Below are 18,556 nucleotides of genomic sequence, written 5' to 3'. Positions count from 1 at the left end.
GTGTCGGACAGGGAAAATGATTCATACTAAGTTCTGTGTTATGGGAGTAATGTCTTTCTAATTGATTTCAATAAAATTGGTCGTCATATTGACAGTTGCATTTTCAGGACAGGACAATAAAATCTCTGAATTATAGTTCTTCAAAATGAGTATTAAACTCGCAATACTAAATTATTTTTTTTTCATTAAAAAAACCTATGTGCATTCGGTACATATTCTTTAACACATTTACCATGTAATAAACATTGAAGTTCAACCAATTGAACAGTTTCCCATAGAACGTAATGGGAAATTATGGCATGATTTATGGGTAGTTTGTAGTTAGCTTTTGATTCGCTCTGCTCCATGACCTCTTCACATCCGTACCCACCTCCCTTTTGGATGTCCACTTTAATGCAGTGTTTGCGTTTTGATTCCATTTTGCCCTGCAGCGCTTGGCAAGTCTTAACCCAACCAAAGTCGAATATAGTCAGAAGAATCGGCGGGGGGGCCTGATGTGAGGCGGTAGAACGAACGATGCCGGCTAAAAATATAATTTCTCATTGCGCTTTAAGCACACTTCACTGGTCTGATGTATGTCAATTAGTCGACAAATTGATTGCGGCGTATTCAACGCCGCCCAGGCGAAGAAGTGGGGTGGTTTCGGTGGACCAGAGGGCAAAATGATGCTGTCTGGCCTGGGACCTGGGTTCTGGGTTCTGGGGTCTCGGATCCGACAGACCAGTCCCCCTGCCCTTTAAGCGATTCCGGGGCGGAGTTTGTCGGTCCGGTCAAGTCAACCGCTCCCGTTTGCGCTGCCATTCCCCTAATGCCCGTCCGATTTAACGATTTCATTTGAAGTTAATTTTAATTCCTCTTAAGTAGGAAATCTCAATTTCACAGCCATTTCGGTTCACAATTGAGGCAGGCAAATCAGCACGAATCTCAATCGTGATTTCGATGCAGTTTTAGCGTCATTAATTGCTCGTTTAACAAGGGTTCTGACAATTCTGACAATGTCTTTAAAGTGGACTTGGAATAATTATGTATATGGGGGCTATTATTATGCTGATAATTACTATTTTTAAATGCTTAGCTTAATTTAAAATGTTTCGGTCTTGGCAATCTATTTTATTCTCGATTTCTAGTTATATCATCCTATTGAATTATTTAGGATGAATTTTGAAGCCATATGTTAATTAAAATACAAGTTTGTTGTCACCACGCTAATCCATCATTTTGTTTATCTCATTCCAGGTAAATAAAACTCTAAACGATAACCAAAAACTATCTGGAAATTTCTATTAATGCATGTAGACAGTGGTAAATATGTTAATTTAAATATAACCAAAAAACTATAAATATTTGCAATTGTGCAATCACATATGAATGAAAAGAGAAAAGATATTGCAAACGAAATATATTAAAACGAATGAAAATTTTTAATGATAGGAAAACAAAATATTTGTCTATATTATGTTATTAGCGGATAAACAACCAATAAGGATAAATAAAGTTATAAACGCTGCTGCAACCATTTTAGCTGTCAAATCTAGTTATGGAAAAATCGATTGGACGGCTTTTTAAACCATTTCAATTCAATAAACATTCCCATTCTCCCCTGATGTCAAAAATGTTTTGCCGAACTTTTCAAACCCCGACAGCAACATTTTTTTGTCGATAAATAAATGCAAAACTGCTGCCAAAGCCAAATCCAATGCAAAAGCAAAACTCAGATTGTGTGCTGATGATTCCGGAGCATTTCGTCGGTCTGTTATTAACTCAATTACATTTTTGTTGCCGGATAGGTATGCAAAAATAACAAACCAAAATTGATTCGGCACCTGAGAGATATTTCTTCCCAGGCTTTGCTAGTTTTTACTGCTTGACTGAGGGAAGGGTGAATTATTGGCCAGAACCAACCACATTTTGAGTGGATCATAACCATTTTAGACTATTGTTTGCCTGGCATTCATAGGAAATACAAACATGGTTCATTCAAATTTTCAAAATTGCGTATCGATTGCAGTCCAAACACAAAAATATCAAGTTGTGGCCATTCAGTAACGCAAACCAAAATTTCGCCAAAGATGGATTAGAGGGTGAAGCAAGTTTTCACAAATAGATCGTTTATCGATTTAAATGATTTATTTATAAAAAGTTACTTCCTAAAATGTTATTTTAACAAATATTTTGTAAACATATCTTTTGCTTAATATTCAATGTAGAGATTTTGAGAAACGCGAAAGAGTGAATTTTGATTTTGACGATTTTCTATTGTCATCGAAGTTTCTGCACCATCATCGATGGCAACAAAAACAACCCAAATTATTCTCCAAGGAAATTGAAGGTGTGTCATTGAGTGTGCGTGTGTGTGGGAAACTTTTAGCTATTTCACGCCGGCTTTTTTATTGACTTTATTGAGATAGTTTATCTGGTTTATCCAGTGCGTGAGAGTTTTGACCGCAAGACAACCAACACATGCATGTTAATTGTGTTGTGATTGAATGCCACTCAAATGTGTGTACATACCTCAATTGCGTGGGAGTGAGATGGCTAGACCTGTTTATGGCCTGTAACATTCTTCTTCCCCTTCTTCTTTCTGGCCTTTTGTAACAGGTTTCTGCAAATTGATTTGCCTTTGTGCTTGTGTGTTTGTGAATGCAAATTGCTGTCGGCAACTGTAAAATTGCCCATAAACCTTTTTCCTTTTCCCCAAAGTCTGCGAAAAAAAACAAAAATGTCGGAAAGAGAAACGTGTAATATTTCATCCTTTTTGTCGATTATATCGCCCAAGTTCTTATATGTGTGAGTCTGTGTTTTTGTGGCCCATTTTTACTCTCGCATTATAATCCATATCCATATTTTGATTCATGAGCGCCGCTTGTTTTTGTTATTGCTGTACACAAATTCGAGGGTTGCTTTTTGATGTGCTCCCTGTTGTTACCGTTATTTGTTGTTATTGTTTTGGTGGTGGCTGCGCGTAAGAGAGCCCCATTCTAGCGCTATCTCTCTTTCTCCCGGGTCTCACGTGTTTGAGAGAGTGAGTTGAAGTAGTTTTATTATTTTTTTGTCGGTTAACCGTTTTTATTTGACGATTACGGCTTATAACGAATAGCGCCTAAACGAACCACCAGGTGGCGTAATTAATGTTGTTAAAATTAAGGAAATGCAATAAAGAGGAAGAGAAAGCTAGGTAATTGAAACCCCAGGGGTGCTCAAAATTATAGGTTTATATTTAGCCTTTAGCCTGAGATAAATATTCATTTTTTAATGTCATGATTATAACAACTTAAAATTGTCATTTCCTTCTGCAATTCACTTCTTGTTAAAATTTTATAAACTTTTTTGTTTTTTATTTATAATAAGGTAATTTCTTCCATTTAGTGTTTATGAACCTCGTATTTTAAACAGTGCTACCACCTGTTATCACGAAGCAGCCTCTCGCATCTGGCAACGCCGTGTTTGGTCCTTTTGCTACTTTATTTTTCTCTCTGGCGCTCTCGCTTCCCTCTCATCTTGGGTTCCTCTCTGGGGGCCTTATGATTCTGAATGCCTAAGTGATTTTACGTGTCTGGTGCACCGCACACGTCTTGCAGATGCCCCAACGCTCCCCAGTCCTCCCAAATTTTGATTTTTCTACACTCTCTCACGCTTCCGCTTTTCCACACTCTCTCTCCTTTCTCTCGCGCTCACCCACAGCGTGTTATTATGGTATTTTTCCAGTGTGACCACTGCGCTCTGTTGTTTTTTCGGTCTCGAGTCGGAGACCCTTGTTCTCTTTCTCATTCTCATTCTTGGCTTCGCGCGCGAAACAACAACAGCAACAAGGCGGCGGAGGACGCGAAGAGCGTATTGAAGGAGAGCAAATGCCAGGATATCGTATTCGCATTGAAATAGGGATATAAAAATGTTGAGTGCAATGAGTCGGGATTCTAGTTTCACGTACGTGCCGGGCTCGCGATGAATGTGCCGTATCCGTGGTCGTAGTCCTTGTCGTCCTGCCGCCGTAATCGTTACTTCTGTGTGTCACATGCACATCATGCCAAATGCAAATTAATGAACCCTTGCCCAAAAGTGTTGTGAAGTGAAGTTCAGTGAAATCCAAAAAGCAAAACAAACCGTAAAACGGGAAGTGAAGAAAGAAGAGTGGGTGTGCGGGAGAATTAACGACACACACACAAACACTCTCGTTCTGGCTTTTAATGGGCCAAAAACAACACAGGCGTAAATCGCAACCAAGTTTATTACAAAAGCAGTCAAAATTTTCACCATTTATCCGCAAATATTTAGTGAGTATCTCGAAGATGCCTCTGGGCCATCACCCCACCCCCTTCGTCTCCACATTGCCCCCTTCTCTCTCTTTTCTGAAGCGGAAAGAGCGGAAAGAGCACGCGTGCAAATGATGTTTGGCCTCCTCCTGCGACACTGAAAAAATTCAGAGTTTTAGTTTTCAGATACCTGCACTCCAAAAATATATGTTAAAAAATTTAATAACGATGTTTGCATACATATTAATTTGACAATTAAATATCTCATCAATATTTATAAATCCGTTCTTTTGCTACCAAAAACAGAAACTGTTATGAGATGAGTAATTCGTCTCGATTTGTCATTATTCACTTCTCAAAATTAGGTGAAAATGTAAACATTAATTCGACCTGCGCATTTAGATATAATTTGTGTCAGTTTTTATTTCTGTGAGTGTTGTTGTTGGGGGCTTTTGGGGCGCAGAAGTGTAAAGCGCACGTCTTGAGGCTCAGATACGTCAATATAACAAAACACACAGATACACACAGACACACTTACAGGGCCATCAAGCAACAGAGAACAGCAGCAAGAAAAATAACAACAACAACAACCACAACGTCAATTTGTGAAGAAATGCGCGCTCGTGTGACCCTATAAAAACCATCGCCGAACCCCCCGTTTAACCCCCCAACAAATAGGATATAGATACAAATTTTTTTGTTTCTTCTTCGCTGGTGGGCACTCACTCACACACCTAAACACATTTTGATGTACTTGTCTCCCACACAGACACAAAATAAGTAGAGGAAAATACCGATACAGATACGGATACAGAGATTGTGGTGGCACCTTTTCTTTACTTTTTCGGTGGCCCTTCGCCTTGGCCCGGCCAATAGGTAACCATTAGATACTCTCAGCCACAGTGGGTGCGCGCTAATTGGAACGCAAGGTGTAGCTACGGAATTTATCAGCAGTTAAGACGGTCTGGGCTCAATTTACGCGCACCGAATGTGGCTAATTAGTCAAGATGGTCCCTTACCCAATTCATAATAAATAATAAAAAATGGAAAATACTAATTGAGTTAGTCATTCAATATATACAAAACCTTGTAATACTTTTAATCAGAGTTTTTTCTTAGAAGCACAATCTTGGATTAAAGAGAAAATTCCAAAACTGTTCTTCTCAGAGCAAAAACTTGTGTTGTTGAAAAGGAAAAAAAAAATTTAAAAACACAGAATTAACAAAATAAAATTGATCAGCTTCAAGGAATATAAAAATGTGTGATTTCCAGTTTTCAATATAAACTTCAAACAATAGGGTTTAACCAAGCTATGATTTGTGTTTAAACTAAGAAACAATTAAATAAACTTCTGAATTGGAATCACCTTGATAAGACCTTAGTTAATGATTTACCCCAACGAGCATCCACTGTACCTGGATAAGTGCCTGCCTGCAGCTGTCTGGCCTGGCCCGGTATCCATTAGATACATATGCCGTCGCCTGAGGGTGCGTGTGTTGGCTTTGTCGCCGTAGCTATGACTATGTGGCTGTAGCTAAGTCGACTGAGATTGCCTGAATTGCCTTTATTTGGGCCACAACAAAGTGGGTGACATGTGAGATGGATCCCGAACTTGCGGAATATGGCCTAAGCAATACGATTTTGTTTTACGGTGGCAGGAACGGCACCCTGAATTGTTCATTTGAGACCTGAATAATGCATTTTCAATTGGCCATAGCACCACACAAGCCCACATACCGCTTATAAGCTGTGGTTTAACTTTGCTTTGACGAGTCGGCCAGGTCCTGACATTAGAGCTGCGGCGGCTTCAACCGCAACAAACGTTAAACCACGGCAACCACATAAAGTGGTGGCAAAGCCAACAATTCCACAAGATGTGTTAATGATTTTGGCGGATAACTTACTGAGGAAAACCTGTTCAATAAGGGAACAATTAATTTACAACTTTTCGCGCAGAATAGAACTGGTTTGGTTTAACGGTTACCTTGGCTCAATAACCAATAATTAGTGTTAGCTTAGTGGCCCAATTGAAACCGACGTCACTCAATCGATATGAGAGCTTTGGTATCGATTGATTCCGTCACTCGCTTTTATCACTTTGGCTGTCATTAAATGAATATTTAATGTCCGGCTGCATTATCCGTAATTGTTGGGCTCCGGCCGGAGGTTGAACTGTGGATCAATTTAGGCGATAACAACTCCATTTATCTAATTGGTGCCTTGGCAGTCACTTCAAGCGTTGTCAATTGAGCGTATTTTCATAGCTTTTGTATTGTCTGCCGTTGACTTTTGTACATTTTCATTGAATTAATTTATTAGGGAAAGGCTCTACAGCTATTTTGACAGTTTCTTTAGTCAGATAAATGGAAGAATTTAATTTGTTGATAATTAAACGTTAATAAAATATTTATGTTAGTGGTAAAAAGTTGTACTAAATCCTAGGCATTACAAAAAGGAATATCACCAAATGTTTTTTTTATTGTTAGCCTCTTGATTCATTAGAAATGAATATCTAATTCACTGCAGTTTCAATTTCACCGTATTTATTATTCAGTTAACAATGGTTGCTTAGACAAAGACACAAAAGACTGGGAGAAAAGAAAGCAAACTTGACCTTTACTTTCGGCTAGACGCAATTTAAATTGCAGTTGAGAAAATGTTGTTGTTCCTGTCATTAAGCGAATTATCAAGCATTAAATGACATCTAATTGTGCAAAATAGGGTGAGAGAAGGCAGGCAGACATGGAAAAACACACAAAATGTAGCTTCCATGGTGGAGTTACTCGGGAGTAGCACGTTTCCAAGAATTTGCCAAACAATACACAAAGTATACACACAAAGCATCTAGCGAAATCATCGTCTGCCCACCAATCCCCTTCATACGTGAACAGAGGGTGGTGGGGAATTAAAACGTGCCTCTACTTATCGATTTTTATTTCATTTTTATCCGCTCCACGAGGAGCCGGCCAGCCACCTCCCCATCCACTACCACTTTTGTCACTGTGTCCTCCAATACGCAGAGAAAAAAATTGTCTTTTGTATATATTTTAGCTTTGATTAGTAAAATATATAATATATATTGATTTCTAACTTAAGTTATCTTATCATAAATGTTTTTTTATTACTTTGGTAGTTAATAGCAATAATCGATAAATTAAGAATTTATTTTGATTTTGACCAAACGGTTTTAAATCATACCTTTAACTTTTGTATTCCTTTTTTTACTGATAGTTTTTCTACGTTATGTCATTGAATTTATAATACCTCCTTAAACCTTGAGTTTAAAAAATCTGTTTTTTTAGAAAAGCCATTGTTTTCGATTTTTTTTTGTGTTCATTCTCATCTTGTCCTGCCAGAGCATTGTTTTTCCTTCCTTCTGTGCTCAAAACATTTTTTCATGCCTCTACTTATAAGCGCGTACGACTAAAGGAGGTTGAGTGAGTGAGGGGCCATGGAGTGAAGAGGATGCCGAGTTCGTAGTCGGAGACATATCGCCATAACACCATCAACAGTTCATACGCCAAAGCAAAGGCGAGTAGTCCTCCTTGTCCTCCATTTGGACCACCTACCGCCCCCTCCTAGTTGTTGTTGTTGCTGCTGTTGTTGATGATGATGATGATGATGATGATAATGATGATGATGCTGGTGTTGCTCCTGCAGTCGTTTACTCGGCTCCTTTTTCTGAGTCCGATTCGCGCGCACGGCTGCCATTGTTACAAAATGTGACAATAGAACGAGTCGGGAGGCAGATGCAGAGAGCCAGGAGCAGCAGCAGCTAAAAAAAACAGTAGAAAAAGTAGAAGCGAAATCAGCCATCCAAGAGCAGAATCAGCAACAACAATGACGAAACAATAGATTTCAAGACCGATACATCGAATACTCTTGTACATCTCAAATGAAAGAAAAATTCAAGTCCAATATTATGATATATCAGGAAACAATTGTAGGGTAATTAGGTTTCCTTCGGCTTGGGTTATTTAACAAGGGTAATTATTTGTGAATTTGTTCACAATGATTTTACGCTACAATAAAAATAATGGAAAAATGGCAAATTTTCAATTTTTACGGCCTCTATGCACATTTTCAATTCGATTAAAAGGAGTACCCCGCTGTGCTCGACAAACTTCTAACTTCTTAGAGCATAATGTCCTATAAAAGGGTAAAATAAGAAGACCAACAATTGCCAAAGAGTCACAGGATGAAAATTTTAGAAAATGACGATGGCGGCGCCGCTTGCAGCAGCTCCTACTTAGCAATTTTTGTTGTGAAATGGTCGGGGGATTGGGATGAGGTGAGGTGAGGGGCGGGGCGGGCACAAGGTGGAAAGGAGTCGCCATGCTGAGGTCATGCCAGTCAACCGAATAAATGAAACAACAAAGACTAGGATACAGACACAAACACACACTTACCGCCACATAAAATATGCGAAAGCATAAGTCTGCCTCTCAAACATAAGTCTGCCTCCAGAGTGTCCTATCCCAGACTCATAGTCGCATAGTCTGAGTTCTGAGCTCTTGCATATAAATATACATTTTTTTCTTTCGCTGTGGCTCGGTAAAATGAAATTTACTGGAGCGAAAAAATTATATGATGCTCGGAAGCTGAGTGCTCGAGTCTGGTGAGTCTGCTTGGTTATAATGTGGATAAATCCCATTAACGCATGATTTGACAAAAGTTTGTCAGTGCGACTCATTTTCATTGGTAATTCATACTTTCGAATGTGATTTATGCTTGGCTAAGGCAGCTAGTGTTTGCCAAACACTCGCCAATCAATTAGGTTTTTTTTTTTTCGTTGCAGAAATATATTGATTTTTCTTTAATTTTGTTATACCTATTAATATTTGCAGACAGAAAACAGAAATATAAAAAACGATAAGAGATTGTGTGTTTTTAATGGTCACTTTGTATTTTTAATTTGTGTTTTGTGATTTATTAGTCACAATTTTAAAACACATTTATTTTTTGTCTGTATATATAATATATGGATTATTTTTACTGTATTGGTTGGGGGTATTTATTGTACACATTTTAATCAATTAGACGATGCTGTTTGCTGGTTGCAAAGGCAGCTCAACAAGCCGAATTACCTCCAAGGCGTACTGGAAAATACTTTCCTTGAGCGTAGGGAAAAGTGGGGGTCATGCCACTACAGTTGCACAGAGGAAAACAGCAAAAACACTTTGCCACTACTACCTTTTCGGTTCACAATTTTTTCCCAGCTGCGCCTGCCTTCCCGCACTTCGTTTTCTTGTACTTGTGCTGCAGTTACGTCTGTCGTTCAAAGCAACTAAATTTTTACTGACTTTGACAAGCTGCCTTCTGGCCCGACCCTCCTCCCCCTCCCCCTCCACATCACTCCCCATATTCACCCCCCCCCCCCCCCAGCCTTATATAGAACCCCGAGTGTGTATAGTGTGTGTGCACTCAGTCAGAATTGTGCCTGGTAAATAGGATTCATCTCGCGACGAGTCGCGACCAACAGCAGCTTGCTTCTACTGCGGCACGAAATGCAAAGTATTACGCGGCTCTGGCTCAGAGCCTGGCTGCACTGAAACAAACATTGATCAAACATTATTGAAAGGCTGAAAATATATTTCATTATTGGTTTATCAAAAAATTGCGATAGCTAGTATGTCTTGTGGGATCTTTAATTCCTTTATGCTTATCAATTTTGTGTTTTTTTTTTTAATTGGCCATTAGCACAATTTAACTTATCGTACAGAATCTTGAATCATAAATTTACATAATAAACATTAAATAATCAAAAAGTGTAATAAGAAGAAACTTCAAAGAATAACGTTAAATAAATAAAAATTGCAATATAAATATTGAAGTTAAAGAGTCCTTAGAAGTGATCTGCATTGTGCTACAATGCAAAACAATGTATTGCTTTAGGAGCAAAGTGCAATAGTTAATCGCCTAGTGTAGTTTTTATTCAAAAGGCGTCCTCAGACCGTTGATATTGCTGTTGCCATTGCTGCCTCTGTTTTGCGCCCAGACACTCAAGTAAATGGCCGTCAGGCAGTCGGGTGGCCACACCCCACCACCCACCTCTTCCATAGCTTCCACAACTTCCATCTATCTATCTATCTATCCGGCATCCATCCATGCATCCATACCGACCATTTTCGCCATGTCAGGCGGCGGCAGCCAAAAGTGCGCTCATCTGTGGCTCGCCTGGCAAAAAAGTTTGGCGTATCTATGTGCCTGGTGTGTATGTGTGTGTGTGTGTGTGTGTGTGTGTGTGTGTGTGTCAGTTTGTATCTGTGTCTGGTGGTTGTCAATTATCCTTTAGTTTCTCTTTCAATTTTTTTCTTTGCCCGCCACCCACTCGTGCCACCCATCTGCCTGTTAGTTGCGTTTGTGGTCTGCCTTTGTGCGAAATTACCAAGGCTCCTCCTACTGCTAACTGTTTAATTAAAGACTGCAGAAGAGGGAGTTTGTCGTGTCAAAGATATCGCTGGCTGCCCATCGACGCATACTTTTAGCAGGATGCCGCCGTAATTATAAAGCCGCTGATGCTGTAAATAAAATAATTATATTTTAATTGAGGTCTATCCAGTGTTCTAATTTAATTATTATTTGAATCCTTTGTTAAAAATGGGTTCTATCTTGAATAAGTTTTTAAAAATATCAGATATCTTTACATTTTCCTTCTTTTGCTTTAAATTTGCATTAAGCATTAAGAGTAAATCGATCTTTAAAACGCACACTTCACTGTTCTTTTCTCACTCTCTCTTTCTTCAAACAGAATTTTACTATTTGCAATGTAATTGAGGCCGTTTGAAGTTTATCCCTTTAGATATATACACTTATCTAATTACATAATTGGAATGAAAATGCTGGCACAAAAGCGTCAAAGGCAAGTCAAGCTGAACAGGGGATTATCCGCGTTTTCGACTACATTCAGTCAGTTGGCAAGCGGAGTACACACGAGGTGCTGGCGCTGTTGCTTTTGCTTTTGATTTGCAGTTGTGAGCCACATCAGCTCTCTTCCTCATCCCCAAGATTCCCCATCCTTTGGTGGCTGCAAACAAACATCGCCTGGGCAACCAGGCAACAACGTACACAAAAGGCAGCAGACGCAGTCTCGCATTTCTCGTTGCCGGGAATATATCACGGCCAACACAATCTCTCCCCAGCCTTCTGGGCCATCTTGCGATGATGAGGATTGAATGGCAACAACGACTGCTGCCAGCGGGGGGGCATTCAAAAGGAATGGCAGGAGGGGCAGCAGCAGCAGCAGCGGCAGGAGGAGCAATAGGCAGATGCAAGGGGCGCTTGTTAAATTCTTTTTCATTTAGTTTTGCTGTCGATAATGATGCTGTGTCGGCAACCGACTTCGAAACACTGCAACTCCTTCTGCGAAGCAACCTTCCTGCCACCTCCAATCCATTCAGTTGCCGACAACGAGACTACGATGTCGATTTTGATGCATGCTTATGTTCGCTTATCCTCCTTCTTGTCGGACTATACTCTTTCGAAGGATATGGATAAAAGATCATGTCCCCAACCTTCCAGATATTTCTACTATTTATAAAAGTTTAAATACAACAACCATTGAAAGTGAATAGTTATTTATTACTTACAAATGTATTAAACGACAAAATGATCATATCACTTATGACATTAATTTTTTAAATTTGTTCAATCTAAAAGAGGGTTCCAGCTTAAATACTGCATTTTTATGTAATATATTCCAAGCGAAATAAACAGTTCGAAGAGGATTCACAAATGAAAGGCATTTATATCAAGTCGCCACTAAAAACTAGTTTATAACTATATGTTGCTAATAACGTTTTGCTTAAATTAATATTAGATAGTAAAAAAAACAGGTGGTTTAACATTTAAGAATGCTTTGATATTCAAAAGAATAATCACAATGCTTAATATTCTTTACCATTTAAACTTGAAACTTCCTTAACGGTTATATAAGGGTATTAACGAACACAACTTGAAGGCGGGCTGTTAACGTTTGAGTATTATATTCCCTTTTATTCCTCATTTCTTGAACTCTTCACTTGCATCTGCTGCCGACCCCCACATCCTTTGTGGCCTGCTATTTTTTTTTTTGCCCGCCCCCCACTTGTCGTTTTCCAGCTGCTTCAATATATGCAAATTATTCCTGGGAAGCTGCGAACGAAGCTTCCAGAAGGGTTTAATACAATTTACTTGGCCAAAGTAACGAATTATTGGACCATATGGTAATGCTCTGGACAAAAGACATAATTTAATAAATTTAAATGGGTATGGGTCCGTTAAGGCATAAAAAGAACATATCCGGTGGATTAGCTCCATCTAAGCTCGCACGCTCCACACACACACACACACACACACACACACACCTTTCCATCGACGCCTTTTGAGAGCTGCTGAAAGCGAGCTACCAATTGAATTAAATGCCCATCCAGATTGCCCATGCCTTTGGCCAATATTTTGAAAGCTGAAAGCAGAGCAGTAAGCCCAAAATTCGAACAAAAGCAGAGTGTGAGAGACAACAGATACTCGAGCTGAAGAAGTGCAAAGAACTCTCGAAATGAAACTGGTTCTGGTTCTGGCCCAAAACCAAATTGTATCTGTGTTCTCGGTGCTGGCTGGCTCGTGTGTCGCTGTGTCGCTATGTCGCTTTGTTGCTGTCTAAGTGGGGGCTCTCAGCTGGTGTTTGAAAATGTGCTAACTTGCCTCGCTTTTGTATGCACAAAGAAGGGGAACAAAAAGTAGGGCCAAGGGGCAGAGTAAACAGCTTTGTGAAATGGCGGACAATTATGGAAGATGCGATGCGATGCAATGCGCTGCTGCTGGTAGTGGCATCGCTATGGCTATGGAGATACTTGGAGAACCCGAACCCCAACCCGAACCCGAGGACAGTTGCCACTTTGGTCACGTACCAAAAAACGATTGCAGCTCCAGATATGCCCACATACATATATACACACTTAAACACTCAGTCAACAAATGTATCATATATACCTATGTATATATATATATATATTTGGGTCAACTTTGCGCCCGATTTCGTAAGCAAATATTAATTTCGCCCTTGCGTTTGCGCCTTGTTTCGTTTCCAGGAATATTGTCTCCTCCGGGTCCGTTTCTGACGCCCAGTCCATCGCCATCGATCTCAGCTAGCCCTCGTCTGCAACCATCGCCATCGCTCTCGCCGTTCCCACAGGATGTGGTGCTCGTAGCCGGTGGCAGTCAAGTAAACGCCAACAGCAATCCCCAGGAACACGTAAGTTGATCTTGGCGAGAAACGACCAAAAGATTGCAGCACAAAAATAAAAGAAGAAGTTAATGTTCGAGGGTAGTTTTAGTGTTATATCTTTGGTCCTTCATCAAGTGAAGTAGTAGATTATGAAACTTATATTCAATTTAAATAACGACTAAAGAAGAAATTGATTTTAAAAATAAACAACAAAAAAAAAACAAAAATCATTTTTTTTTTTTTTAAATCTTTATTTAATCTACTTCTTCTTTATAGGAGCGCAAGGCGGCGACGCCTGGCAGGAGACAGTCCATCCACCAGTTCACCAATGGCAGTCCCAACGCTGGAACCGTCGTCTTCCAGCCGAGCCCCTCACAATCGCCGGCCGCTGCCACGACGGTCATCGGCGTGACCAGTGGTGGCCTCATAGCCACCGCCGCCGGAGGAACTGGAACAGCCGGCTTAAGTGCCGGACTAGTGGGAGCTGGCAACAGTTCCGGAGTGGGAGTGGGAGTAGGAGTCACCCTGCACAGCAATGCCATCGGGAATGAGCTAAATGCCACTCTGGTGGGGTCCAACAATATCCAGCTCAATAAGGTAAGTGTTTACTGAAGTTTAGGTTTAACGCTACTGATTGTTATTAAACGTGCCCCGTTTTTTACATTACAGAAGGGCACAAAGCGGGCCACCCAGCAGCAGCAGCAGCAACAACAACAGCAGCAGCAGCAACAGCTGGGCCACCAGATCTTCAGCAGCGCCGTTGCACCCACCTCGATCAGCAGTGCGACTGCGGTGGCAGGTGGCGGCGGAGGCTATGGACAGTTCAATGCCACCGCCATCACCACGCCCACCTCGTTCGCCACGGCCACGGGCAGTTTGGTCAGCAGCAGCGCCAAAGGTCCGACGAAGGGTCAGAAGGGGCAGCACCAGCACCAGCAGCAGCAGCAACAGTTCCAGCACTACCAGAGCAGCAGTCCTCTGATAGCGGACAGTCCCATCCCGAGTCCCAGCGGCACCATTGCGGCGGCTGCCATCAAGCCACCCACTCCGCAGCCCCAAACCATGCAGATGCTGCCCCAGCAGTTCACCATCTCGCAGCAGCCGCAGCAGCAGCAGCAGCAAGCGCAGCAGGTCTTCCAGTTCATCCAGGGACCGCAGGGCCAGCTTATAGCCACCACTCCGCAGCATCAGCAACAGCAGCAGACGCAGCAACAACAACAGCAGCAGCAGCAAACACAGCCTCTCCAGCAGCAGCAGCAACAGCAGCAGCAACAACATCGGTTCGTCAGCAATGCGGGAGTCAGTGGAGCCACCGGCAAGACCGGCAAGGCGCCGCAACAAATCCTGCCCAAGCCGCAGCAGGAGCTGCAGCAGCAGAAGAAGGGCTCAACGGCCGGAGGAGCTCAGATCTCGCAGACGCCGCATCAGGCAGGCCAGTCCAACAACAATCCCACCCAGCAGCAGCAGCAACAGCAGCAGCAGATCCTGCTACCTGCCACCACCAGCCAGCCGCAGCAATTGCTCCTCAACCAGATGCCCGTGCTGGTGCAGCAGAATCCGCAGGGCGTGCAGCTGATCCTGCGTCCGCCCACGCCCCAGCTGACGACAACGCCCTCGCTTGTCATCCAGCAGAACGCGCGGGGGCAGCCGCAGCTACAGACGCAGCCGGCGCAGCAGCAACTGCTGCGGATAGTGGGCACCAATGGAGCGACCATGCAGCTGGCTGCCGCGCCCACCTTCATTGTGTCCTCGCAGGCGAACCTCATCCACCAGACGGCGGCGGGCCAGTTCCAGAGCGCCATCAAGTCTGGCACGCAGCTCACCGGCCTCCATGCGGCACTAGCCCAGGCCCAGGCCCAAGCACAGGCACAGGCACAGGCGCAGGCGCCACGATCTCAGCCGTTTGCCACGACGGCCACGCTGAACACACAGCTTCTCGGCCAGAGTGTGGCCGCCCAACTGCAGAATCTGCAATTGGCGGCGGCCCAAATCCAAATGCCCAATGGCCTCACGGCCATCTCCCAACTGCCGGCTCATCTGCAGCAGAGCTTGGGCGGAGCCACCATCAATCTGAACCAGCTGAATGGAGCCCATATCCAGCAGATAGCCAACGCCTTTCAGACGCCCCAGGCACCGGCATCGAATGGCGGCGGAACAGCCAGCACGACGGAGCTATTCACCCAATCCTCGCCAGCACATGTGCCGCTGGCCGTCACCCCGGAGCCATTGCGACAGCCCACGCCGGTGCCCATGATGCAGCAACAGGAAAGACAACAGCAAACGCAGCACATGATTGGTGAGTATTATATCGAGAACATCCATATTAAACATTTGACGGCATTCGAATGCATAATCATTTTTCCTCAATTATTTATTAAACATTTTACTGAGTAAATAACCATCTTGCCTATACAAGCATTTTATAAAGTCCAATAATCATTTTATTTATTTATTTATTAAACATTTGACTAAATAAATAACCACCTTGCCTATACAGGCATTTTAAATAGTTGAAGTATAGCTAGCTAATGGTTTAAAACTAAAAGCTAACTAGATATTAAGAACATTAGCAACTATGGCCCTCCGTTCGCCTAGGATAACAAAATTATTTTTATTAATAGAAAGGTAACAATTTTAAAATTTTATGGGACTTAAAATTGTTCTTTTTCTCCTAAATTAAAAGCGGAAGGCCATAGTTGCTATTGCTTAAAGTAAATAGCTAGCTTAAATGACCAATTTAATGAATAAGTTGTATTTTTGTTTAAACATTTGATTAAACATTCTATATAATAAATGATAAATACACAATCGATTTATTATTATTATTATATTATGCTTAGGTAAGTTTTTGAGGGAATGAAATGAATTTTGCTTCCAGCATTTTTTTTTTGTCAAAAATTATAAAATTTATTCTAATTTGAAATTAAGTTAAGATCAAAGAAAGCATTTAAATTTTAAGTAAAACATTTCAGCTAACTTTTTTTTAAGATACAGCTTACTTTTTAAATTTACATTTTTAATTTCCTCTAATCATTTCATATTATTTTCCGTGTAGGAATGAGTCACCAGCAACAGTCTAGTCTGGAGATCCTACAGTTGCAGCAGCAGCAGGCCCAGATCCAGCAGCTGCAGCATCAACTGCAGCAGACCCAGTCCCAGGTGCAGCAGGCCCAGCAATCTGTCCAGGCGACCACGGTGCCGGAAACGAAGAAGAAACCGCGACCGCGCAAGAAGAAGCAGGTGCCAGCGCCATTGCCAGTGCCCACTCCTCCGGTAGCCACGCCGACGGTTGTGCCCGTGGAGGTGAGGCCGCCGACGCCCCAGAAGATTGCCATTGCGGCCACGCCCACGCCGCCACAGGCTGTGCGCTCCAAGTCGCCATCGCCTCCGCCCACCACCATCCAGCGGAGCAGCAACGGCAAGCTGGACCTCGGCGATGTGATGAAGTTTTGCGGCATCACCGGCGACGATGACGACGACGAGGACTATGGCATGGGCCTGGATGCGGGCCATCTGGCATCAGAGCCAGAGCCAGCACAGGCAGTGGCGGCGGCGGCGGCGGCCCAAGCGACTGCCAGCGGAGCCGGGACGGCAGGCAGCAGCAGCAGTAGCGGGGGCGGCGGCAGCGGCAGCGGCGACATCATGATCTCCATACCGAACCAAAACGGCAGCGATGGCCTGCCCTTCACCCTGACCATTCCCGCGCAGTCTGCGACGGCGTCTCAGGCGGCGGGCAACGAATCAGCCACCGAAATACCAAATATCCTCATCAAGATCGATCCTAGTGCGGAGGCAGCAGTGCCGCCCTTCGGTCTGTCCACTCCACGACTGCCCACGGCCGAGGAAATCCAGAAGCAGGCGCAGCAACATCTGGCCCAACAGGCGGCAGCCGCTGCGGCGGCGGCGGCCAAGGCGACCACAACGGCCACTGCCACACCCACCATAAACATAAGCCTGCCCAGCATGACGCTGCACCCGCCGGCGACGCCCTCACCCATTGTCACGCCAACGCCGCCAGTCAACGCCAACTCCAACCCGGTGTCCACCACGGCGGCCGTGAAGCCAAGAAGAAAGCCTGCGGTGCGGCGGAACGCCAAGAAACCGGAGGCGACCAGCATGATCTCCTCGGGCGGCGGCACAACCACCACCATCAGCAGCAGCACCAGCACGATCCTCAGCAGCAGCCAGCCCACCACTGTAAACACCATCACGCTGACCACGCCCACCTCGGTGTCGAGCAGTAGCAATCCCACGCTGATGCTGGCACACGGCACACCCACGGCGGTGCCCAGCCAGATAGGCAACATTCAGATCTCGCAGGTGCACAACCACCACCAGTCCGCCATGCCGGTGAGCAGTGCGGTGGAGAACAAGATCCAGATAATGCCGATCCTGCCGCCGGGAGCCACGGTGATGGGTGGAACGCCGGGGACCGGGAATCATGCTTCCGCCGGCCCATCAGCCCAGTTGGTCTTTCAGCCCACGGTGCCCGCGGTGGCGCCTACGATCGGTGCGGAGTCGTCGACTGGGTTCAAGCTGTCCAGCGATGGAAGGCAAATGCAGCTGGTGGCCATACCACAGGCCACTCCGGCGGCGCCGCAGCAGACAGCTGGTGCATCGCAACCAGCGGTGGCCACGCCCGCCACGCCTGCTTTAACCGCCGGCGGAGCCACCATTCTGCCACCTCAGTTGACCGGAATGCCCGCCAATGTATCGGTTTCAGTGGGATCTCCCGCCTCGGCTGCGGCCCTGGTGCCGCAGCTCACCGGCAGCCTCACGCTCACCGTGTCGGAGCAGTGCGAGCGTTTGATCCTGCGCCATGATCCCAACAATCCCCAGGATCACCAGTCGCAGCTCATTCTGCAGGCTCTGCTCAAGGGTGCCCTGCCCAATGTGACCATCATCAATGAGCCGACGCGAGTGGATGCCAACAAGCCAAGCTTGCAGCCGCAGCAGCAGGTGATTCAAATCCCCAGCCACTGGCCCCACCTCAGACTATCCTGCAGCAGCAGCAGCAGCAGCAGCAGTCGCTTTCCAAGGTTTCAACAGCGCCCAAAATAGAAGTCAAAGGTGAGTTAACTTTGCAAAGGGTAGATTTGAA

At 43.9% G+C, this 18,556-nt stretch overlaps 1 protein-coding gene across 1 annotated transcript in view; it reads left to right on the top strand.

Moving 5' to 3' along the window:
* Positions 1-18,556, top strand: part of LOC128252209 (mucin-17) — a 47,778-nt gene that overhangs the window by 21,550 nt on the left and 7,672 nt on the right. Inside the window, 5 exon segments of the mRNA XM_052979753.1 lie at positions 13,319-13,482; positions 13,732-14,052; positions 14,125-15,751; positions 16,511-18,421; positions 18,424-18,525. Coding sequence (XP_052835713.1) covers positions 13,319-13,482; positions 13,732-14,052; positions 14,125-15,751; positions 16,511-18,421; positions 18,424-18,525 — 4,125 coding nt within the window.

This window comes from Drosophila gunungcola, chromosome 3R (genome assembly GCF_025200985.1).
Source record: "Drosophila gunungcola strain Sukarami chromosome 3R, Dgunungcola_SK_2, whole genome shotgun sequence".
In the NCBI taxonomy this organism is placed as follows: Eukaryota; Metazoa; Arthropoda; class Insecta; order Diptera; family Drosophilidae; genus Drosophila; species Drosophila gunungcola.
The sequence above is the reverse complement of the archived record's forward strand: the minus strand, read 5'-3'. Positions and strand labels throughout refer to the sequence as shown.